The sequence below is a fragment of the Mugil cephalus genome, chromosome 1 (genome assembly GCF_022458985.1).
Source record: "Mugil cephalus isolate CIBA_MC_2020 chromosome 1, CIBA_Mcephalus_1.1, whole genome shotgun sequence".
Lineage (NCBI taxonomy): Eukaryota > Metazoa > Chordata > Actinopteri > Mugiliformes > Mugilidae > Mugil > Mugil cephalus.
Genome location: NC_061770.1, coordinates 30399325 through 30425289, shown reverse-complemented (window position 1 = coordinate 30425289; position 25965 = coordinate 30399325). Strand labels below are relative to the sequence as shown.

The following is a 25965-nucleotide window of genomic DNA, read 5'->3' as shown; positions in this document are numbered from 1 at the left end:
TATCCAGTTGGGCCGGGCTTCTAAAGGAGTTTTGCATTAGGTCATGGCACAAAGGATTGTAACATCTTGTCCTGTGTTTTAATGAATATCTGGGAAAGCCTTACACAACTTCAGGAGTGTGTTAATGGGAATTTTTGACCATTCTTCCAGAAGTTTATTAGTGATGTTGGAGGAGGAGGCCTGGCTCACAGTCTTCATGGGATTCATTCCAGCTGTTCTATGGGGCTGAGGCCAGGATTCTGTGTAGGCCAGTCCAGTTCTTCCTCATCCAGGTCTTTATGGACCTTGCTTTGTGCTCTGGTGCTCAGTCATGTTGGGACAGGAAGGGGTTAATCCCCAAACTAGTCCCACAAAGTTGGGAGCATGGAATTGTCCAAAATCTCTTGGTGTGTTGAAGCATTCAGAGTTCCTTTCCTTGCACCAAAGGAGCCAAGCCCACCTCCTGAAAAACAACCCCAGACTATATCCCCCTTCCACCAAACTCCACACTGGGCCCAAAGCAGTCAGATCAGCAGTGTTCTCCTGGCAACCTCCAAACCCAGAATGGTCCATCAGATTTCCAGATGGAAGAGCGTGATTGGTGTTACAACCCTACTCATCTAGGGGAAAAGAGGATGCAACACAAAACAGTTTACTGGAACTGAAATAGCCCTTTATCATCAAGCGTCTAGTGATACTAATACAAACTTAAGATTTTTGCCTAAAAAAATACAAAAGGTAAAAGAAAAGAGGACTCCAACGGAGCACAATTGTTTAATGCAACAAAAGGAGGGGAAAGGTTAACACCAAAGGCTCTGTAAAGTCCCGTAAAACAAAAACAACTAACACAAAACACCTGGTCCAGACATCTCTTTCTTAATGACAAACACTACAGGCATAAGGCTAACACACAACAAAACAGCGATGAACCACACAAATGGCACAGGGCATGTAAACTCAGGTGGACAGCCGTTTGTACTAATGTTGTTGCCGAAGTGCTGAAGTCTGGGCTTTAATATCCATGGTCCATCCAGGGTGCTAGGATTGGCCAAAGCTCCAACCAACAAAGCTCCAATCAGTCTCAGGAGCGGAGCCGAAGTGCCAGGCAAAGTGGAGACGGCCAGATGAATGAAAGGAGGGTCACTGGGAGGAGCTGTGTCCGTAATAAGAGAATATCTCCACTGCTCTAGAGTCACTGGTACTGCTTGCCACCACTGTATCCCATGCTTTGCACTTAGTAATGTATGGCTTGGATGAAGCTGTTGGACTGTGGAAAACCTATTCCATGAAGCTCTCTACGTACTGTCACTGACAGTTGACTGTGAAATATTTAATAGCGAATTTCACTACTGGACTTGTTGCACTGGTGACATCCTATCACTGTACCCCGCTGAATTCCACTGAGCATCTGAGAACCCCCCATTCTTTTACAAATGTTTGTAGGAGCAGTCTGCATACCTAGGTGCTGGATTTTATATACCTGTGGCCATGGACATGATTGGAACACCTGAATTCAGTTAATACAGATGGATGAGCGAATACTTTTGGCAATACAGTGTCACTTTTACAAGAAGCTCACTGGGCCAGAGACAGGACTCAACCAGGACATGTCCATGACTGTGTCACCGTTAGCTACACAAGTGACTGCCCTCACCTCCAAATGTACACACTGCAGTGTGAACAAATGGATGGAGCAAATATAGGAAATTAATTTCCCCATGTGGGATCAATGGGGGCATTTCAAATTAGACCTACAAATGTCCACCCTGTGCCTTGAACAAGGAGGTCACTGGGCCATATTCAGGACAGAACACGATTGCAGTATGGGATAGAGTGGGTTTGTAGATGTTGGTCAACTGGTTCATTCATATGAGGTCCATGTCGGACCATTCATTCTGGACTCAACCGGGCTGCAAGAGGGTTTGTCCACACTTTCCAGTAGTTGCTCCTAGTTGCCCCACCTGTGATTGCCCATAAGTGGGACTGAACTGGTATTAAGATGGTGGCTATCTGGGAAATCTAAATTATACCCACGTGTGTCCCACTTTTTCCTTGAACAAGGTTCTCATTGACCAATAGGTGGGACCCAGCCAGGTTGCACTATGGGTTAAAAGTGGATCTGTCCACATTTTCCACAGTGGACCAACCTATGAATGCCCATATGACCCTGTTGGGTCTCACGTGAGACCTAACAGGGTTTTTATTTTTCCATATCAGACCTGAAGTATCTGGGACCTTGGGCTGAGCTTTCATGTAAACTCAGCCCCCTCTTTTAGCTTGCGTTTGTGTTTTGCACCACCCACTTGTGTTTAACTAGAACACAGCCCCTCTTTGAATCACCTCCGCTTCTCAACAGTCACACAGGAAGAGATCATTTCTCACTTCACTCTTCAGTCAGTCAGTGTCAAGACAACATGGAGGTCAGAGCTTTCTGCATCATGCTGTGTGAGTAGTGGCTCCTCTCCTGATCAAAGCTTAAGGATAAAGTCTTTGCTTACAATTTTAAAAGCTCATGTAGCAGTATTTGAAAGTTATTTAGTGACTTAACTCAAAGTGAAAGCCTTTAACCAAAGTAGAATTCTTCACCAGCTACAACATTTCATAGAAAATATGCTGAACATTGTGAGCAGCTGTAGGAGATGACCAAACCTTTATTGATTCATTTATTTACTTTGTATCTTCAGTGACTGTGATGATCCTGCTGTGTGCACAGCACCAGGAAGTTGGTGAGTAGAGTTTTTTGTTGGGCAGTTGTAGAAAAGAGGCAAAATATCTTGACGAGTTCCTCCATTACTTTTCTACTTTATAGACTTTTCTATGCTGTAGTCATCATCCGCCACTTCACAGGAGTAAATGTCTGAATTAAATTTCTCTGTTTTTCTTGGTCTCAGATGCAGCTTTTCTTCGTATCTCTCCAAACAGACTGCAGTTCTTCGTATATGAGTCGGTCACTTTTAACTGTGATGGAGTCTTTTACTGTGATGTTGAACATAAATCAATTGGGGCGAAGCCCTCATGTTGTACCACTAATAATACAACATTTAGTGGACCTACCTGCACCATTAAACGTGCTTATCAAGATGACTCTGGAAAGTACTGGTGTGAAGAAGGAATAGAGAGAAGTAACATCATCAACATCAATGTCACTTGTATGTTTGCAGCGAGGCAGTGATATTTTGTGATTATCTCAACATGATTTCAAGATAAATTAAATATGATAATGTTCTTCAGATGGTTCTGTGATCCTGGAGAGTCCTGCTCTTCCTGTGATGGAGGGAGAAGATGTAACTCTGAGCTGCAGAACAAAAAAAAAATCTTCCAACATTGAAGCTGATTTCTTTAAAGATGGAGTCCACAAGTTGAGAAGCCCCACAGGAAGTCTGACCATCAGAAATGTCTCCATGTCTGATCAAGGATTCTACAAATGTAACATTTCTGGAGATGGAGAATCACCTCAGAGTTGGATGGTTGTTGAAGGTGAGACACTTTATGTAAAATACGATTCATGAAATATTGATATCGTATGTGTTTACACTTACAAACAATTCCCATCTCCTTAAATTTCAGTGTTTTCTGCCGTCGATACAGAACAACAAGAAGACTCTAATCCTGCCTCCTCTTTGTCCCCAAGTACATTATGGATCATCATCGGTTTCTTTTCGTCAGGCAGTTTAACCAACTTGTTCCATCAGCTTCGTCTGTTCACACAGTTTCTCCCCAGATGAACTCTGCTGCTGCTTCTAAACATGCTGCGGTTCTACGTACGTATCTGAAGGGGTTATACTGCTTTTTTAGGTTGTGGTCAGCAACGACAAGAGAGTTTCTTGTCAGAGAATAAAAGTCATGTGCTAAACGTCAGTGCGTCTGTTTGAGTTTGTTCCGTGGTACAAAACGTCTTCTGATGTGTGTCTTGATAATTATAACTATAGCAGAATGTTCCTCTGCTTTGTACAGTCACTTTCACACTGACAATGGTCTTGAGGGTTGCGTTTTATGAAAGCTCAGTGCGTTGATCTTCCCACACTCTGACAGGACGTTTAGAGACGGATCCATTACTCTGAATTTTCTTCTTTTAAATTCCCTGGGTCTTCATCCTCAGGCAATGAAAAGGCCATTCCTTGTGCTCACCTTCTGCTTTGTTTCTGGTGGTTTTACTTCACCACAAGACATCTCACCAGTGCCTTCTCAACTCTTCTTCCATATCAGTGGGTTGTATGCTTCTCCATTACTAGCATAAACTGTCTGTCATTACTCTCTGTATGTATATATAGTCCTGTTTTTTTCCTTTTTATTGTTCTTCTTGCCGTGTCACTGCAGTGCCTGTTTTTCTCCATTATACAAATATTCATAAACTTCTTTTGTTTCCTCGCCACTACACTTTGTGACAATCTTGGTAGCAACTCAAAAGCCCAGCTCAGTGAGCTCCCCCTTATGGTGAGGAAAGATGTAATACAGACTGGCTGGGACAAGTTAAGTTTAATCAAACCACTGATAATGATGAGATGTGAGGTGAAAAAGGAAATCACCACTCTTGCAATGAGGAACTTGATGTCAGCGCCTCTTTACTTCAGCAGTGCACAGAATCTCACACAACACAAGGTAATAGGAGAGGAGCTTTACACATTAGTATTTATACACAGTGGTGGGTTAATGTCAGGACCTGTAGAGGTGGGTATTTAAGGGAGAGGACTGAAATGCAGGGCAAACGATGAGGAAGCAGGAAATCCGGGAAATTTAATGAACAGCACTTCATTAGTTTAGTAGTTCATTAGTAGTTGAAGTAACAGGGAACAAAAGGTGCTGCAGAAGGAAGGAAATCCAATGACAAAAATTAAACTCCTAATACAGGGTTTGAAAAACACACAGGGCAGGAACACATGGAATACACTGGAAAGTAACACAATGACACATCAGGGAAAACAGTGAGTGACCAGGTGGTAGGCGGACCTGCCCATCTGGAGCTGCGTGCCAGTAGGTCTGCCTCCATGGTGACCGTGAGGACCATGCCTCCCTGTCGGGCCAGATTAATGCCCTCGAAAAAGGAGCTGAAACTCTGACATTAGCCAGGGTTTGCATTCAAGCATATATTCTTTGTATTACAAAATTACTCACCTTATGTCCTCAATCTTATTAAAAATAAAGTCCGCTGGGACCATAGCGGGTCGTGTCGTTCTGTCAGTATTAATGATGTTGAGGTGAGGACCCAAAATTCCAGACTAAAGATGAGAAGGCAAGGAATCTGGGAAAGGGGGGGTTTTAATAGAAAATAAACAGGAAAATATAAAAGAATCAAAACATGGCAGGACAAAAAATCACAGGGTTTGGAAAACACACAGGGAAGGAACACATGGAATATAAGGGAAAGTAACAACGATGCGACAGGGAACAAAGGGAAGGCAGAGCTACACACAGGGACAGGGGGATGACAAGACACAGGTGAAACAGATCAGGGCAATCACACGAGTAGAAATCAATGAGTAATCACGGGACACACAAGGAACACAACCAACAGGAAATCAACTTACTTAGCAAAATAAAACAGGAAGTTCAACACAAACACAAATACAGGACAAGGACACAAAACCATGACAGTTATACAACCTGATATTTTTCTATCAATAAACATTTATCAATTAGTTTTTCTGGGGACTCACACATGTGCCAGAAATTTGGTGACATGAAGTCTGGTTGCAGGGCTTGTTGGTGAAGAGAGGAGGCCACTCCTGACCTGGGGCCTCATGTACAAAAACTTGTGTATATTTTTTCACTGAAACACAGCATGCGCCCCCTAAAAAAATCAGATGCATCATGTTTGCATGGATCTAAGCCCTTTTCCTTTGTACATCCAAATCAACGTGGAATTAAGTGCATTTGTAGGAGTGCCAAACTCCTCCCTGTCCACGCCCCAATTTTAGTATGCAAATGAATTTAAATGGGTTCTGCACGATCAGATTTTCAGCATATGTAAAGTGAAAAAGAGAAACTTTACCGAGACACGCACTGATATTCTATTTGGAAGTCTGTTATCAGGCATAAGCACAAAAATAAAGAGAAGTGAGTGGGAGCTTGTGTGTGAGGCGGTTAATGCCGTGGGGTGGGAGCAGCGCACACACAAGGAAATCAATCTGTGCCGGGGTTGGTGACGTTGGTTGAGGGGTCAACAGCCACGTTCTCAGGGGGTAGCCACGGTCCCCTGGGGTCAAATGAAGGCAGAAAACGTGTGAAATAAATTTAGTTTAATTGTTCATACACTATTTGAATGAATCACACAAACTTTTTTTTTCTAATTATAGGTGCTTTAGTGGGAAATGAACACAAAGGACAAAACAACTTCGGTCGCTATGGGCCTGGCCCACCCATTGCGATGGGTGTGCCCACCCACTGGAGGCACATATCTCTAAAAACAAACATTAAAAAAAAAAAAAAAAATCTTTATTTTATTTTATAATTTTGTGTTAAGAAATAGCGATGGGTGGGCACACCCATTGCGAAGCTACATAAGATAAACACAACTTTCACAAGAATTTTTATTTTTTTTTTTATCACTTACACACTTTAACTTGTCTTGTCTTCGCCTGCTTATCCAGACAAGACAAGTTAGGCCCTCTCCCCAGCCACTTCCACCAGCTCCCAGCTCCTAAAGAGTAATCCCCAGGCGCTCCCAGGCCTTACGACCTGTAATCCCTCCATCATGTCCTCAGTGACCCCAAGGCCTCCTACTTGTGGGACATGCCCAGAACACCTCCAAAGGAAAGCGTCCGGAAGGTATCCTCGACAGATGCCCGAACCACATCAACTGACTCCTCTTGAGGAGCAGTGGTTCTACTCTGAGCTCCTTACCCTATCGGCCGCTTGTATCCGTGATCTTGTTGATATGGTCATCACCCAAAGTTGATGACCATAGGTGAGGGTTGGAACTTCGATCGACCGGTAAATTGAGAGCTTCGCCTTTCTGCTTAGCTCTGTCTTCACCACGACAGCCTGGTTAAGCAGCCGAAACACTGCAGACGGCGCTCTAATCTGTCTGCTACTCCATTCTGCCCTCACACGTGAACAAGATTCTGAGGTACTTGAACTCCTCCGCTTGAATCAGGACTTCCTCCCTGACCCGGGGTTAGCAATCCACCCTTTTCTGACTGAGAACCATGGCCTCAGACTTGGAGGTGTTGATTGTTATGACCCGGGTCATTACTGTTGTGAAGATGTGATGCTCCTATGTCCCTTCCCCTCCAAGTGTGTTAGCAGTTGCCTCTGAGTGTGTGTGTGTGTGATTGACAGCAGGTTGGACCTGCTGGTTGGCTGGAGGTGCCTGATTGCCTGCTGCAGGATTGGCCAGAGTGAAGACAGGAGTCTTTATGAAGCACCGACTGACTGCAGCCTCACTCTCTCTCTCTCCACCGATTCACCCACAACCAACTGGGTCTAGTGTCTGGCCTAAACTGCTGCTCCTGTGTGTAAGAAATTAGTAGAATTGACAAACTGAGTGAATTTTGTTAGTGAACTGTGTTTGATGGCCCTGTAGGAGGGAAAAGCCATTTACTTCAAACATTTTTCTTCAGAAACTCCCACTCCTCAAAATCATTAATCAAAACAATTACAAATCACAATTCTAAACCCTGCTGCTAACGCCTGCCCTGTGCCTCCAACAGACTTTCTACATTTCTTCATAAACAAAATTGAGAACATCCGATCTGCCATCTCACCTTCAACTTTTGACGCCTCCTCCTTCCCGCCTTGCTCTGCTGTTCTAAGTTTGAGCCTGTATCCCTCTCTCAGATTGCTGACATTGTCTCCCATACTAGGCCAACAACCAACTACAAATGCCACTGGTATTGTTGCGCCCCTTGGCTGCTCGATAATCAGACTTCAATTTTTAAGTTTCTCCTTCAGTTGTTTTACTGTCCTGATAAAGCCAAGTTTGGCCATCTCAGCCGCGATCTGCTGGAAAACCTTGTCGTTCCGAGAGGTCCTGTCCAACTCCCGCTGTATACTCTCTTCTCCCAACAAGGACAGAAAAGCCCTCACCTCCGGGTTAGTCCAGAACAACACTTTTCCAGTCATCATTTAAAAATGAACCGACACGGGGGCAGAAAGTGAGCAGATTACTACTAGTCAAAAACACTCATCTCTCTAGTCAAAACCAAAACATCCTGCTTTGTTTGTTTTTCTGACCAATCCGTACTAAGCAGCGTTTTACGTCACATTTTCAGCCCCAATTCACCTACTTCCGACTGACCACAGAGGAGGTACTACAAGGTACCCAGAAAAGTATGACTTTGGCCTTGTTCCACCCACCTTCTAACAATAGAAATAGTGATTTAAAGTGGGCGGTGCAGAGTGGTGTGGAGGTAGGCCGTGTATGTAAATCTGGCTTTAGTTAAAAGTGGATTTGTCCACAGTTTCCACAGTGGACCAACCTATGAATGCCCATATGGGGCATAAGTGGGATCTAACTGGTTTTCACGTGAGACAGGTTTTTTTTTCATATCAGACCCTAGTCATCACTTATGCACTGAAGTATCTGAGACCTTGGGCTGAGCTTTCACATCAACTCAGCCCCCTCTTTTAGCTTTTGTTTGTGTTTTGCACCACCCACTTGTGTTTAACTAGAACACAGCCTCTCTTTGAATCACCTCCGCTTCTCAACAGTCACACAGGAAGAGATCATTTCTCACTTCACTCTTCATACAGTCAGCGTCAAGACAACATGGAGGTCAGAGCTTTCTGCATCGCACTGTGTGAGTGCTGGATCCTTTCCAGATTAAAACTTAATGATAAAGACTGTTATACTGTTTTAATTATAAAGGTCATGTGGAAGTATTTGAAAGTTATTTAGTGACTGAACTTAAAGTAAAAGCTTTTAACCTAAGTAGAATTCTTCACCAGCTACAACATTTCATCGAAAATATGCTGAACATCCCGATCAGCAGTAGGAGATGACCAAATTTTATTGATTCATTTATTTACTTTGTGTCTTCAGTGACTGTGATGATCCTGCTGTGTGCACAGCACCAGGAAGTTGGTGAGTAGATTTTTTTGTTGGGCAGTTGTAGAAAAGTGGCAAAATATCTTGATATTGATGTGCTCAATCATCACATGAGTTCCTCTTTTACTTTTCTACTTTTAAATGTTGTAGAAATCATCCATCAGTTCACAGGAGTAAATGTCTAAACTGAATTTCTCTGTTTTTCTTCATCTCAGATGCAGCTTTTCTTCGTATCTCTCCAAACAGACTGCAGTTCTTCGTATATGAGTCGGTCACTTTTTACTGTGATGGAGTCTTTTACTGTGATGTTGAACGTAAATCAATTGGGGTGAAGCCCTCGTGTTGCACCACTGGTAACAGAACAATTAGAGGACCTACCTGCACCATTAAACGTGCTTATCAAGATGACTCTGGAAAGTACTGGTGTCAAGAAGGAAGAGAGAAAAGAAACATCATCACCATCAATGTTTGTACGTTTGCAGTGAGGCAGTGATATTTTGTAACATGATTTCAAGATAAACTAAATATGATCATGTTCTTCAGCTGGTTCTGTGATCCTGGAGAGTCCTGCTCTTCCTGTGATGGAGGGAGAAGATGTGACACTGAGCTGCAAAACCAAAATATCTTCCTCCAACACAGAAGCTGATTTCTATAAAGACGGAGTCCACATGTGGACCAGCTCCACAGGAAATCTGAACATTAAAGCCATCTCCATGTCTGATCAAGGATTCTACAAATGTCACATCTCTGGAGATGGAGAATCACCACAGAGTTGGATGGCTGTTGGAGGTGAGAACTGTTGTTTATTTAAAATAAGATTAATAAAATATTAATATCGTACGTGTTTACACTCTCAAACAATTCCCATCTCCTTACATTTCAGCATTTTCTGCCGTTGATACAGAACAACAAGAAGACTCTCATCCTGCCTTGTCTTCCTCCTCAAGTACTGTATGGATCGTCATCGGCGTCTTGTTAACGCTTCTCTTGTTGGTTGTGGGACTATGTTGCTTTGGCAGATTTTCCTGTGCCAGAGGTGAAGAACATGATGTGAACTTTACTGAATGTGTAAAATGGTGGTTTTGTTTTGTTTCATCGCGATTCCTCCGTAGATACAAAAGTCAGTGGAGTGAAGTTTCTCAGGGTTCGGTGCTAGGGCCAACGTTTTTCATCACAAATGCTTCTGTTGAGTAATAATTTTAGGAAACACAATATCCCAAATTAAATTAATTATTGTTGTATAGAATATCAGTTCCTCCGTATATTTGAATTCCATGACCATACTTCTTTTTCAGAATTTTGTGCACAGTTAACCACGCCTAATGCAGACTCAGTGGAGCATCAGACAGGTAGGTTTGACATTAATAGATAATACATTTAACAAAGCGTATATTAAATATATATATTCATTCATTCAGTCATGTTTTTCCCTCCAGTCTCTGTACAGGCCAGTGCACCTGAAGCAAACCAACCAATATATGCTACTGTAACAAAGACCAGGAAGAAGAATGGTATTTCCTCTAACCTCATAGACCACAATTTGCATGAAATTCAGTATTTACATTGTTTGATGTGACGGTGCTGGTTAGAAAAGCCTTGGTGATGGTGTTAATTTTAGCTTCCTGCACGATAAAATCCAAAGGTTCAGCTTGGGCGAGTTACACATGCGTACAACAGTTATTTCAGTTTCTGTATCAGTTTATATATATTTTTCTGTTTGAAATCTGGATTTTTATTGAGCCAATAACTGATCAGATTACAAAATGTGGAAAGAGACAAATCTCCGAAGACATTTGGCGACACTTAACTCGGCGTAAATACCAATAACACAATCTAATAACGACTGATTATTTCTCTCTGTCAGATAAAAATGGAGCGTCACCCATTTACTACACTTTGGGCCAGAGTGGCGTTCCACGGCTGGGTCAGATCATTCAAATCATTCATAACATTGTTAATCTCAATATCCATTCATGATGTATTGTTGTAACAAACAAGACACTTGTGTATTAAGTAATATTTCATTTGTCTTTAACACAGCAGAGTCCAGCGTTCCCTCAGCGACCCGAGACCCCGTTAACAGTGATGTCTACTATTCTACAATTAAATATGTAAGTCAGATACACTCTTTTATCTCCTTGTTGCTACACAGTCTTTCTATGAGCAGGTTCTTGCTGTTCAAAAAGTAGCTTAAAAACCTTGAACCAGTGAGCTCGTTGTCTTCTGTCAGTGCAGCATATACACATCTTGTATACGTGTCCAAAACTGTAATTATGATTATCCCATCTCCAAGCACTGATTCGAGTATTCATTCAGTCATGCTTATAATCACTTTTTTAAAATTATAAAATAATAAAAGGTGGTGGGGTATATCACTCTTGTTGCAGCCTTATTCACTGTCTGTTAAGGCAGTTGAGTATTAGACCCTTTTTTTTTTCATATACCCAATCCATTTGTTCCACTGTTGGTCGAGGGTCCCTGCTTTCATTCTGAGGTAATAAGTCAGTCGTTCCATCAAGTAAATCTCCTCAAGAGTACCCAACCATTGTCCTGGGCTTGGAGGGTCATTGTTCAGCCAGTTTCTTGTTATGGCCTTTTTAGATGGCAAGATCCTTATTTTGAAAAGATACAGGTCCTTCTTTCAGATAGTTCCTTCTGGGGCCAGACCCAGGTACAATATCCAGGGGTCCCTGGGTATCTTGTAGGAAAAGATTCTTCCAGAACCTGCGCCACTCTATCCCAGGACCCATTCAGTCAATGCTTAATATTACTTTGCAAAGTAAATTCCGGCAACAGCTTCTTTTCTTTCTATAATCTACAACGTGCATGATATTTGTCTTCATTATGCTGTGTTGCAGGTTGCTAAGCGCTGACTGAAAGGAGGAGCTCCGTGATGTACATGAAAACCAGGAAGTGACACAATTAGAGCCAGAATTGTTGTAGTTACTGTAGAAGCAACATGAAAAACATGTTTGACCTCATGTCGTTTTGCTGTGTTACAAATTTAAAATAGTTTATCGAGCTTTACAGTGTGTGCGCTTTAACCACCACATCAGAGAGGTTTCGGTTTATTTTCATCAGCCAGTTTAACCAACTTGTTCCATCAGCTTCATCTGTTAAAACAGTTTCTCCTCAGATGAACTCTGCTGCTGCTGCTTCTAAATGCACCTTAGCTAGCTGCGTATCTGAAGGGGTTGTATTGCTGTTTTTAGGTTGTGGTCAGCGACGAGACGAGAGTTTCTTGTGAGATAATAAAAGTAATGTCACAGCGTCTGTTTTTTCCTTGGTACAAAATGTCAGTGCTTTCCTGCATTTGTCATGATAATTATAACTAACAGAATGTTCCTCAACTTTAACAGTGAAATTCATGAACATCCTCATGAAATAACCTGTGGTACAGTCACTTTCACACTGACAGTGGTCTTGCTGGGCTCAGTTACGTTTAATCAAACCGCTGATAAAGACAAACATTTATCATTTTGTTGTGCTGGGGACCCACACTATGTGCCACAGCTTTGGTGGTGTGAGGTCTGGTCGTAGGGATAGTTGGTTACACAAATGCAATGAATCTAACAACGAAAATCAGAGTTGCAACAATTTCTTGGGTCATCAGTAGTTTGAAGAAGCTCCAGCTTCAGAAAATGAAAAGGTCATTCCTTGAGCTCACTTCCTGTTTTATTTCTGCTGGTTTTAGTTTATTACCAAGACACCTCATCTGTGTCTTGTCAACTCTTCTTCCTCGTCTCTGTTATTAGTATCACTTGACACTCATTATTCTCTGTATGTACATATAGTCCTGTCTTTTCCTTTTTATTGTTCTTCTTGCCGTGTCACTGCAGTGTCTGTTGTTCTCCATTATACAAATATTCATCAAGTTCTTTTGTTTCCTCCCCACTACACTTCGTGACAATCTTGGTAGCAACTCAAAAGCCCAGCCCAGTGAGCTCCCCATAAGGGTGAGGAAAGGTGTAATACAGCCTGGCTGGGACAAGTTAAGTTTAATCAAACCACTTATAGTGATGAAATGTGAAGTGAAAAAGGAAATCACCACTCTTGCAATGATGATCTTGAAGTCAGCACCTCTTTATTTCAGCAGTGCACAGAATCTCACACAACACAACCTTGGACCAATGTGTTCTCTACAGAAGTAAGGCTCTTATTTATGCATGAATACAACCAATTTACTACACCTAATATTTTTCTATCAATAAACATTTAACAGTCTGTCTTGCTGGGGACTCACACAATATGTCAGCGATTTGGTGACATAAAGTCCGGTTCCAGGACTTGTTGGAAATTAAAATTAAACCATATTCAAAAATACCAAACCTTGTGTATAATCAAGTCGTACTTGTTTATAGAACTGTTTAATAGAGTCATTAAAAAGAAACTCTTGTCCAATTTGGCACTTGCAGCAGTAGTATCTGGCAAACATTTCATGGATTCAGGTCAAGCTGAGTCACAAAAACCACAAAAAGTCAGTTGACTCAAAGGATCTGGGTTGATGGAGCTCGTGATTCCTGATTGAGTATGAAGATTCAAATCATTTATCGGGAACTGACCAGACGTGAATTAGTCTGGGGTCTGGGACTAGGGTCACTTTACTAACTCTTCTCAGTTACTGTTTTGTAAAACTGTCATACAAATTCAGTTCAGATACATAAAACATATTTAACACTCACTGAATTCCAAGACACACACAACACAACACAACAACACAAATGCATCCACAGGAAGGCAGGCACAATAGAAAATGCGGTAGAAAAATGTAAATTCCCCTATATAACACAAATGAAGCTCAACCTTAGTGTTAGCATAGTTAGCATTTTTTTGTAGCTTAAAATAAACGCCCCAAACACCACACTGAAGCCCAGTGTCATGAAACAACTAAAATACACTGAAATAACTTGGTAAAAAAGAAATGCAGTAATTCAAACTCACCACCAGGGGGAAACACTTAACTTTCCCCAGACAGTGACAGGAGTCAGAACACCAGCAGTGAGGAAATCTCCATAAACCTTCATGATAACAAGGTTCAACTGCCAATGTTTACTGCCTGGTAGATTTTTTTTTTTCTATACTAACATAACTAAACATAATAAGGTCTTGTAGTGTGTGTTTGTTGCACTAGTTAGAATTCATCGTCATCTGCAGTTTCTAGCATTAAACTCTTCAGTTAAACTCACTATATGATTTTTGTCCTGAATGGATTGATTGATTGATGATTCAAATGCAAATTTATTAAATCTCCACTAAACAAAGTCAAGATACAGAACACAAACAGAATGAAATGTTTTCTAACATCATAAATAGTTTTGTTCATGTACACTTTTAAGAAGTGGGTAAAGTTTCGCAAAACAACAACAACAAAAACAAAACAAAACGGCTAAATACAGTGTGTGCAGTGTCCATGCACTGGAAACAAACATGGTCGCTAACACATCAAATTTGGAAGCCATTAGATAAAGTGTTCATATAAAGTAGCAGGTATCTGTGCTGTTGAAAATAAATGTGAACTTTTATGTCAGTGCCCACATGAACCTTTGACACTTTCTGTTTTCAGTATTTTTGAAGACAAACAAAAAAGACAACAATAACTCTCACTAAGATGATTCACAGTCAGTATTTATCACACCTTAGTGCTTCAACATATGTGATTATTTTATTAGAGTGGAACAGTTCAAACACTTTGTTCTGTCTTTATTTCAGTGAAATTTAATGTGTGTACCTAATAAACTGACAAACACAAATATGACAACAAAGAATAACATAACATTTAAAAGTAAAAGTAAATTCAACATGTTTATTGTTGTCGTTCATTCATTCACCAACTGTTCACCTCTCATTACTTTTCATTAATAAATGTTCTGCCTAATACTGAACCAAGATCTTCTTCTAAACATTTCACTCTGTAGAGACAGATTCAAGTAAAAAGTTCCTTTAAATTACTGGTCTGAACTGATCATTGTTTGACCTTCATCTCTCTTCTTCTTTATCTCCTTCAGCTGTTCATTAATCTTCTTCCTGTCGTCATCCAAGACTTTCTTCCTCTCTATCAGCAGATTAATCATATATACTGCCTGCTTATGATCGTACTCATGTTTTCCTAATGCTTTCTCAATATCTTGCTTCCTTGTTTCAAGCTTTGATATGTCTGAGTGTTTTTCACCTTGTTTTTGTTTTGCTTCCAGCTCACGTTGATATTTATCTCTGTTTTGTTTTACGTCGACCATTCGATTCTCCGCATCCTTCTTTTTGTCTTCAAATAATTTAACCATGTCTGCCACATATATATATTCTTCCTCTAGATCTTTTAACTTTTTATTGAGGTCTGTTTCTTTCTCATCCAGGTCCCTGATGTTCAGACTCTCTCCTGTGTCCTTCACCATTTCTCTTTCTTCCTCCATGACCAAGTTAAGTTTTTCATGCTTCCTTGAAGTTCCTGATGTGAAGAAATAAAAGCAACAGTTTGAGTGAGGAAAGAGGGCGACAGAACTGAAATATTCTCTCTAACTCATTATTGTTTTTGAAAAAACATAGCTATTTATTTACTACTGTTTGCAACAAGGAGCTCCTCAACTACCTGAACATTTAGACACAAGTGATGACAGACTTACTTCTATGTCTGCGACATTTCACCACCAAGAAGACAAGTGCAACAATAACAATGAATATCACCACCAAGCTGATGGTGATGTGACCAACAGGACTGTTACCAGAAACAAACACATCACCTGCAACAATGAAACACAGATACATTAAAACATCACAGTTTATAACATTGTTCTTCTAAACACCAGCAGCCGTGTTCTACCTGGAACATGTATGTGAGCCTCTCTTGTCTGGTGGATGTTGTTCTGTTGGACTCTACAGGTGAAGCTATTGTTGTGTCTCTTGTTCACAGTCACTCTGCTGCTGACAGTATAGAGGTCATCAGGACCTCTGACTGTCTCTGGAGGTTCAGCAGAGAGCAGGTTTCCCTCAGCGTCCAGCCACAACACCTCAGGCTCTGGATACCAGCCTCTGGATTCACACTGTAACACCACTCCTCCTCTGTCTCTGTCATCGTTCTCAGTGTTCACTAGACTGAGGACAATGGATGAAGCTGTACCTACAGATAGAAAGAAGAACATCGACTTTAGTTAATTAACTATTAAACAGTGAAATTCCTCATTTACAAGAGTAGTCACATGTGTCATTCAGTTCTTTGTTTTTTTTAAACCTCTTATCTAAGGAACTCCTGTTTATATTACAAGTGAACCCTACATTGTTGGCAAGTGACTGTTCGCATTTTTATATCATCATCTAAAACAAACTGAATTGTTGTAGCAAGCATATATGGTTGTTAAAATGATTCATTGTCTTATTGTAGCACTAAAAAAAATTGAATCCAGATCAGGTTAACATTTTCACTGGCTCCTATTTGGAGAAGAAAGAGGTCAATAGGGAAGTTAAGTGAGCCATTGAAGTTGCCAATCGAAAATATAAAAATAAAGTTGAGGAAAAATTCACACAGATGAACCTGAAAAACATGTCTGCTCTGACTCCAACTACACACCTAAACACACCGTTCATGTAGAAGGCTGCAGCCCTGAATCTCTCCCCAATGACCTCAACTCCTTCTGTGCTAGGTTTGACAGTTACAACACGACCCATTTGGAAGATATCAAGACCACACTTCTATCCACCGACTGCATTGACCTTCAGCAATGTGGATGTGACAAGAGCCCTGAGGAGAACTAGAGAGACCAGCTCACCTTGGCTGGAAAACATCTGCAGTCATGTGCTAAGACACTGTGATCCCAAAGAACAGCACAACCAAAGTACTCAATGACTTTAGACCTGTGGCTCTCACCTCCCTCGTGATGAAGGCTATGGAGAGGTTTTTTTAAAATAACAAATCCAATTTGCACATCACACAAGCTGAGGCATTGGTGTTGCCAAAATATTCATTGACTTTAGACAGTTACTTAGGACACCCCAACACTTCAGCAAGACTCTTGTTCTTCTCTTCAGCTTTCAACATCTTTCAGCCTCACACCTTGGTTCATGTACTCAACACTTTCACCTAGATGATCAGCTCATCCTGTGGTCGCTGGACTCTCTAACCCACAGCTCATAGAGAGTACTGGTCAACAATACTTTCTCCAATCTACGACAAATCTCTACTGGTTCTCCTCAGGCCTGTGTCCTCTCTCCATTGCTCATATTTCTGCATATTCTCAGTTTTAATACCATGTATGAACTGAGCTGGACAGTTGAAATTGGATTGCCCAGATTGGACGTTAATGTGAGGTCTGAACAAGGCTTAAGATGGAACCCAGAAACATTACCTGTACAAAGACGGCTGTTATGTTTTAAAAAGGTTTCACCAGAGACAAATTATGGGTCTAACTGCATTCCCGTGTGCCCCCAGTGCCAAGAGTATTAGCGTTCTAAGATTATAACCCTATAAATAAAGATTAACATGATGTTAGTTCACTCACCAACAACTAGTTGAACAGTAGATCCTACACCCACTGATGAAACGTGGCATCTGTAGGTCCCTGTATCAGACAGTTTCACTTTGGAGAGTTTCAGTGAAACGTCTCCCAGCTTCAGTTTGTCTGTGGACATTGACGTTTTTCCCTTGTAGGCTGGATTTTTGTCAGTGACAAGCTCCACTTTATTGCTCAACAAAAAAACTAATCGAGGGTTCAAGTCCTGTCTCGACCACTCCACTGTCATGTCTGAGGCATCTCTGGTGGGTGTCAGCTGACACGGCAGAAGGACATCATCACCGATGGTGGCCACTACCGGCTGAGAAGGAACAGTCAACGGGGACAGAGCTGGGGACAAAATAGTTTGGGATATGTAAAATACCTGATTACAAACACTTTATTATGAATATTGATGAGTGTCCAATCTTGGAGACAGATCAACGGTGAACACAACATATGTCGCTCATTCATGGGTTTGAGCTGTTGGATTGAAAGTCACCATTTTCAGCCACCATTTGTGTCTTTACAGATACCACAATATCCACTTGGTAAATGGTCTTTCTTTTATATAGCGCCTTTCTTCCTACCTCAACCTACCTCAAAGTCAGACACATTCACTCACACAAGCACACAAACATTCATCCTCATTTGCAACTGGCAAGGACACTTCGACATATTCCTCTACTTACTGAGCCACAGCTGCCCCTGTGATGTGCACAGCGAGGTGTTTGGGTTGGATGGTGGGCAAACAAAGCTCAAAACTTTGCCATCAGTGTTCCCAGTTAAGGAATACATAAGAAAACTAGTGCATCACACAACATAGTGTTTAGGTAGTGTTTTGATAAGTTTAAGGTTAATCACGGGGAAAATCTGTAGGGAAATATGTTTTACGCAAGAAAAAAAGGGAAGAAGTGAATCTTGTAAAAACAAAAGTCTCCCAAAGCTGTTTGCAAAAATCATGAGTACATTTTGTCCAATGACTACATTTCTGATGTAACAGGCAGAAAGGTAACGATTAACAAAAAGTAATTACAACAGAAGGCTGTTGCAGGATTGATTACGGAGTCAGTGCTGGTAGATGTGTTGATCCTTTATTGTTTTATATGATGTGTTTGACTTCTATAAACTCATCTCTATCTCTGGTGTCAGCAGACTTTGGTCTTAGTGCTTCATTTTGCTGAGGTTTCAAGTTACAGGACGTTCGGGTTGAACTAGAATCTTAGACGAATTGTAGCTAGTAAGATTATTTCACATGTATGTGTATTCTTACCTGCATGGTTATGTATGAGGAGAAGGAGAATAACAACACGATGAGGTTTAAAGACGAGTTCTTCCATTAGATGAAGCATCATGATGATCTGAACTCTGAAAGAAGTCAAAAATAATGTGCCATTGTTTCTGATACAAATACACAGAAAAGGTAATTATATATATGGTAGGAACCAAAGTTTAGTCAAAGATTGTGTCTTACAGAAAAATAATATTTGAATGTTTGCTTTCAGTATGAACTTGTTTGCCACAGATTTATGGACGCACACTGACAATGATTCAACAAGAGAGAAAGAACAACTAATTAACTATCATTGTATCAGTGGTGGTCTAAAAATCAGAGACAACGAAGGTTCTTGATGATACAACAATCCTGGATCGTCCGACTGTATCAACACTACATTTTTTCCAACAATGTGTATGTATCATTTTAACCAGCTTTTAGTAAAACACAAGTAAGAATAATAAGTATGAACAAATCACTCTACTTGGATGATATCTGTGGAACTCATTGTTGAAAAATTTAATAAAAAATTTGAGCTCACCTGTTTTGTACGTCTGAGAGTCTGAGGGAAAGCTTAACAGATGTGTTTTCATGGAGCATACATGCCTTCTTCATCATCTGATCTGTTTCCTTATTGTGTACAGTGTATTTTGACCATGTGACTGGTTCAGTTTGACAGGGATATAAACACATAAACACATGTTTCTATCTTTGAACTTTCCTAACCCTAACCCTAATGCCAACCCTTCTCCAGACATGGTTCAACAAGACAAAGTGGCCCCACAATGTTAGTATTTGTGCTCAAATTAAGAGCATTTTCATTCAAGTTCTATATTATGTTTCCTTGTAAAAAAAATAAAAATAAAAAAATATGTAATTTAGCTCCATAGTGATTTTAGTGTGATCTTCATGTTGGCATCAGTCTGATCAGCCTTTCAACTAATGATTTACATCTGTTTTATGGCTCCTGAAACTAACTCACTCACTTTGTGCACTTGTGTACAGCCAGTCAGAGGACTCATACAATCCAGGAGCCTGAGCCAGTAACATAGAAGTATTACATAGAAGAAGCACATTATGTATCGAATTACTCTCTTTCAAAACATTTTATCAGCTGTTTTATGAAGTGTAATTTTTGCTTCCATCTGCTGTTTAGTTCTGGCTCTGAGTGTTAAAGTAGTGAGACCCCCTATTGGACGATTTAGGAATAGCAGTTTTGTACCTTTGTCCACTTTGTTAATCCTGCTGGGGATGGCTGCTACCATCAAGGAGTGTCATTGCTATGGGGTGGGGGTGTCTGGTCTGGTCTAGGTGGGAGCTACATGTCTAAGTAACATCCACACCAATGAATGCCAGGTCCAAAAGTTTCACAGCAGAACACTGAATTGCTACAAGTAGGGGGGAAATTAACCATTTAATTCACTTTCAATTTATCCATAAACAACTGTAGATCATATTCTCTAAAGAGTTATTCCCCTGTCCCCTCACATCGCCAGAAGTTCTGGGTCAGACCTCTTACTATTTTAATGTTTTCAGTTTGTTGATGACCTGAAGAATAGACTTGGAGAACCAGTCAACTCCCTGCTCTTTCAAAAGGCTTCTGATATCTGTCCTGTATAGAGCCCGATATCTGCCGTCGAATCTCCTCTTCTCCTTGGATGCAGAGCGCTACCATGATCGTTTAAAAAAAATGTGGGATATCGCTATAAAAGCTGTATACAATGATATGCCGCTGAGTGCCACAATTACAATGTAGCAGGCAGATATATCACCATCAGAACGAAAAAAAAACCCGGACTGGCCCTGCATTCCTGTTCACAGGAATGTCCTGTGGCTGTCCTCAGGACATAACTTATAACGAAGTTATAAAAAAGGCAGGATCTATCATCGGTTTGCCTCCTGACTCTTTAGAGGTGGTCATGGAGAAGAGGGTGGGTAGGAAACTCAGGTGTATCCTGCACAATGAGGACCACCCACTCTATGTTTTTTTCAATGAACTGAAGAGTTCTTTTAGTAACAGACTGGTGATGCCTAGATGTTCCTCTGAGAGATTCAGGAGGTCTTTTGTACCTGGTGCAGTCAAGTTTTTTAATGAACATTGTTGTTGATTATTGTTGATTTTTGTTGTGGGCTGAGCTAAGCTGCGTGTATTGCACTTCAGTGTCTTTTATGTTGTAGTGTGTTGTGTGTTGGGTGTCTGGATGTACAGGGTGACGATTAATTTCCCTTTACAGGGATTAATAAAGTAAACCAACCAACCAACCAACCAACCAACCAACATCGAAGCCGAGCTGAACAATCCTGGATCGATTGCTGGGTCCCTTTCACATCCTCAATGTGAGAGCAGCTTTAGTTTGGAGTTAGGACACATTCTCGGAAAGATAGAGAGTGAAGTTATGAAGCAGTGAGTCCAGTGAAAACACACCAGCTTAGATGATGTCTTCATGAAAACTCAAAACTTATATATTTTAACTCTAAAATTAAGACGTCCGATATCATAGTGTTCATGTACACTGAAAAAAGTGTAACATGCAGCTGTTCATTCAAACTGTTTGTAAAACTCATTCTTTTTGCATAAACTAAATGTTCGTCCAAAGGACACAAAACAATGTTTTTGATCTCTCTCAAGTAGTAGTCTCAGGTAATATTTTCAGTTTGAGTTAAATGTTGCGCATGCGCACTGCACACGCTTTCTCGGCATGCTGGCCAAACGCACCATTTGATATCATGGATGTCTCTTAAGTCCTGGGTGGATTTCGTCCAAAAATAAACGGAAGTAGCAAAGCAGTTGCTGATAATTCAAGTTTGACTGTTTTGCAATGTCAAAATTGCAAAGACTAACCCTCATCTCATAGTCCAGGGTTACTCAAATTAAAAATATTAAACCAAATGAAGGCCATTTGCCTAATGTTAATATGTTGCATATGGTCCATATGTTAAAGATTTATAAATACATTTAATGTAATCTGTTGGCCAAGTGTCTTTTTTTATAGAGTTTATAAGGTGGAAACAAAAGTTATTTTTGAAGTTAAGTCAAATAAAATGTCAAAAATATAGTTTGGGTATATGTAAATAAATTAATTGTGTCAATGTAAAATAATTCAGTTAAAAGTGTATATTATATATCAGGTTGGTTCAATTTAAATTTGTTAGTTTGGTTCAATAATTAAAATGTTAAGAAAATAATTTGGATCAAAGCAAAGAATTAAGGTTGAGTCAGGTCATAAGAAGTTACTCAATTTAGATTCTATGACGTCAAATATTTTAGATGTGGTACCTGGACATTTTTTTTTTAGTTGGAGCAAGGTCATACTTTTTCAGTGTAGCTTTGAAAGTGTTTCTAAACGGAAGGTAAAAGAAATGCATTTAAAGCTGTACTTCACTCTGCAGAGACAGATTCAACTGTGACAAAAGTGGAATTAAAGAGTTCCTTGAAGCTAAGACTTCTGAAACAGGAAAACATGTCAAAATAAAGATCCTTCAGGTCAGTGTGACAAGTTTTACATGTAGCAATCTTAGCAAAGTTAGCAAGGACTGGGCAATTATCTATCTATCTATCTATCTATCTATCTATCTATCTATCTATCTATCTATCTATCTATCTATCTATCTATCTATCTATCTATCTATCTATCTATCTATCTATCTATTAAAATGTTCTCAACTTTGTTTTAGATAGAAGTGGCAGCACATTATGAAAATGTTTGCAATTTTAATTAGCAACTCTTTTACAAAGTGAAATGTTTGTTTCCATCTGCTGTTCAGTGTTAAAACAGTGGGACCCCTACTGGACAAGTCAGGCATAGCAGCTATGTACATTTGTCCACTTTCTAATCCATCCCTTGGACCAGCCACAATATCAGTGACCAGCCCACACATCCTCCAGACTCACTAACGTTTAATACAACGCTACACTTTTGTCTCCTTCAGTCTTCGATTCACTGTCACCTGTTTGCAGGTTGTAACTTGGTATAACCATGAGGTAGAAATAAGTTGCTCTTGTTTGCTATAACTTAGATCAGCACGAATCCATACTAATTCTACCCTCACCACAGGTTGCTCAGTAAAGATGGAGAGGTCTTGTTGTGTGTGTTGCTTTTAGTTAGAATTCATCGTCATCTGTACAGTTTCTAGCATTAAACTCTTCAATTAAACTCACTATATTTTGGCCTAAATGGATCGATTGATTGATGATTCAAATGCAAATTTATTAAATCTCCAATGAACAAAGTCAAGATACAGAACACAAACAGAATGAAATGTTTTCTAACATCTTAAATAGTTTTATTCGTGTACACTTTTAAGAAGTGGGTAAAGCTTCGCAAAACAACAACAACAAAAACAAAACAAAACAGCTAAATACAGTGTGTGCAGTGTGCATACATTAAAACCAAACATGGAAGCTAACACATTAAATTTGGAAGCCATTAGACAAAGTGTTCATATAAAGTAGCAGGTATCTGTGCTGTTGAAAATAAATGTGAACTTTTACATCAGTGTCCACATGAACCAATGACACTTTCTGTTTTCAGTATTTTTGAAGACAAAAAAAAAGAGAACAATAACTCTCACTAAGATGATTCACAGTCAGTATTTATCACACCTTAGTGCTTCAACATATGTGATTATTTTATTAGAGTGGAACAGTTCCTTTAAATTACTAGTCTGAACTGATCATTGTTTCACCTTCATCTCTCTTAATCTTTATCTCCTTCAGCTGTTCATTAATCTTCTTCCTGTCATCATCCAAGACTTTCTTCCTCTCTATCAGCAGATTAATCAAATATACTGCCTGCTTATGATCGTACTCGTATTTTTCTAATGCTTTCTCAATAAGTTGCTGCCTTGTTTCAAGATTTGATATGTCTTGTTTTTGTTTGGCTTCCAGCTCACGTTGATATTTATCTCTACTTTGTTTTGCCTTGACCATTCGATTCTTTGCATCCTTCTTTTTCTTTTCAAATAAATTAACCATGTCTGCCACATACATATATTCTTCCTCTAGATCTTTTAACTTTTTATTGAGGTCTGTTTCTTTCTCATCCAGGTCCCTGATGTTCTGTCTCTCTCCTGTGTCTTTTACCATTTGTCTTTCTTCCTCCACGACCAATTTAAGTTCTTCATGGTTCCTTGAAGTTCCCGTTATTGAAGTTGTCGCAATTTTTCCTGATGTGAAGAAAAAAAAGCAACAGTATGAGGGAGGAAAGAGGGGGACAGAACTGAAATATTCTCTCTAACTCATTATTATTTTTGAAAAAAAAAACAAAAAACAAAAAACATAGCTATTTATTTATTACTGTTTGCAACAAGAAGTTCCTCAACTACCTGAACATTTAGACACAAGTGATGACAGACTTACTTCTATGTCTGCGACATTTCACCACCAAGAAGACAAGTGCAACAATAACGATGAAAATCACCACCAGGCTGATGGTGATGTGACCAGCAGGACTGTTCCCAGCAACAAACACATCACCTGCAACAATGAAACACAGACACATTAAAACATCAGAGTTTATAACATTGTTCTTCTAAACACCAGCAGCCATGTTCTACCTGAAACATGTATGTGAGCCTCTCTGGTCTGGTGGATGTTGTTGTTTTGGACTCTACAGGTGAAGCTGTTGTTGTATCTTTTGTCCACAGTCACTCTGCTGCTGACAGTATAGAGGTCATCAGGACCTCTGACTGTCTCTGGAGGTCCAGCAGAGAGCAGGTTTCCCTCAGCGTCCAGCCACAACACCTCAGGCTCTGGATACCAGCCTCTGGATTCACACTGTAACACCACTCCTCCTCTGTCTCTGTCATCGTTCTCAGTGTTCACTAGACTGAGGACAATGGATGAAGCTGTACCTAAAGATAGAAAGAAGAACATCAGACCTTCATTAATTAACCATCAAATAGTGAAATTCCTCATTTGCAAAAATAGTCACATGCGTCATTCAGTTCTTTGTAGAAGTCCCTTATCTAAGGAACTCCTGTTTATGTTACAAGTGACAAACATGCAAAAAGTGAAAGCTACATTGTTGATAAAGCACTGTTTGCAGTTTTATATCAACATCCGTTCAAAAATGAATTGTTGTAGCAAACACATGTAATTATTAAAATGATTTATTGTGTTACTGGAGATCTGAAAAAACTTGAATCCAGCTCAGGTTTCATCGTACTTGAGGTAAAATGCAACCATCACACAGTGACAGTATTTGTACATGAGGAGTTTCCAACTCACAGTCTAGTTTATGTCCACCATAAATTATTTGATCCAGTTCAACTTGTAACAAGTGGCTTCAAATCTCAAGAATTATTAACACAAACTGGTGTGATTCAAATAAAATGTGACTTTTCTCAGAGTATTCCCCTCACCATGGACACCTGTGCACTTCTCAGGACATTACTACTTCTGTCACACTTTTTCCTCTCATGGAAGTTTGTCCCCACTAATGGACTTCATTTCCCTGGCGATGAGCTGAACACCAGAGACTTCCTGCAACATCTCAGAATTAACCCTGAACTTGCATCAGCGCAGATTTGTTTCACAAGGAAATACTCTGAAGGACTCATCTCACCACAGTAACTCCTCTTACCACAAACATAAGTTAAGCAGGAAGGAGAAGAAACAATGTGAAAAACATGCGAGATTAATGGAGGAGACATGTAAACAATGTGCGCTCGCTCTGGAACAAGCTAGATAAACTACAAGCTAACATTAGTCAAGTGCATGCATACAGGAATGCCTCAATTCTTGCTTTACAAAGACTTGATTAAATGAGAGTGAGCATTCAGCATATTGACAGTTTAGCCCCCCTTTTAAGACTAGACAGGGATGCAGAGCTCATTGGGAAATAATATGGCGGCAGAGTGTGTTTGTATGGAAATACTCACTGTTGTTTGACAGTCGTTGTGAGTGTGGAACTGTGCACCACAGACATTGAACTCTTGGCCGTCTCTCTCCGGCCCTACTATCTTCTCATTCTGGTTTACATTCATCCGAGAGCCTATGCTGCCATTTCCACCAAACACATCATGAATCTACTCCTTAGATCCCTCAGATATAAGGAAGCTGATACAGAAGTAGGAATGTGATCTTGGGGGTCAGTTCATCGAAGATGACTGGCATGAAGCAATAATCTCTGCCAAAACCACATTTATTTGCAACCAAATGAGAGAAACCCAATATAAGATACTGCATAGATCCCACATAACACCATTCATTCTTAACAAGATGGATAACCGGACCTCTCCCCTCT

General features: G+C 40.1%; 2 protein-coding genes across 2 annotated transcripts; one reads left to right on the top strand and one right to left on the bottom strand.

Annotated features, from left to right (window-relative positions):
• The first annotated feature begins 2340 nt into the window (after nucleotides 1-2340).
• Nucleotides 2341-3789, top strand: LOC125022867 (putative high affinity immunoglobulin gamma Fc receptor IC). Its single transcript, XM_047609829.1, has 5 exons — nucleotides 2341-2424; nucleotides 2664-2705; nucleotides 2871-3128; nucleotides 3211-3456; nucleotides 3547-3789. The coding sequence occupies exons 1-5, from the start codon at nucleotides 2394-2396 to the stop codon at nucleotides 3702-3704; spliced, it is 735 nt and encodes a 244-aa protein (XP_047465785.1). The 5' UTR covers nucleotides 2341-2393; the 3' UTR covers nucleotides 3705-3789.
• A 10819-nt stretch (nucleotides 3790-14608) lies between these two features.
• On the bottom strand, nucleotides 14609-15899 carry LOC125019443 (cancer-associated gene 1 protein homolog). The gene is made up of 2 exons (XM_047604220.1): nucleotides 15583-15899; nucleotides 14609-15407 (listed from the first exon to the last, which is right to left on the bottom strand). The coding sequence occupies exons 1-2, from the start codon at nucleotides 15722-15724 to the stop codon at nucleotides 14911-14913; spliced, it is 639 nt and encodes a 212-aa protein (XP_047460176.1). The 5' UTR covers nucleotides 15725-15899; the 3' UTR covers nucleotides 14609-14910.
• Between the last annotated feature and the right edge of the window lie 10066 nt (nucleotides 15900-25965).

Coding starts and splice junctions, on each gene's coding strand:
- LOC125019443 (XM_047604220.1), bottom strand. CDS start 15,724: ATGTATCTGTGTTTCATTGTTGCAGGTGATGTGTTTGTTTCTGGTAAC. Junction 15,408..15,582: donor GAAATGTCGCAGACATAGAA/GTAAGTCTGTCA, acceptor TCTTCACATCAG/GAACTTCAAGGAAGCATGAA.
- LOC125022867 (XM_047609829.1), top strand. CDS start 2,394: ATGGAGGTCAGAGCTTTCTGCATCATGCTGT. Junction 2,425..2,663: donor AGCTTTCTGCATCATGCTGT/GTGAGTAGTGGC, acceptor TTGTATCTTCAG/TGACTGTGATGATCCTGCTG. Junction 3,129..3,210: donor CATCAACATCAATGTCACTT/GTATGTTTGCAG, acceptor AATGTTCTTCAG/ATGGTTCTGTGATCCTGGAG.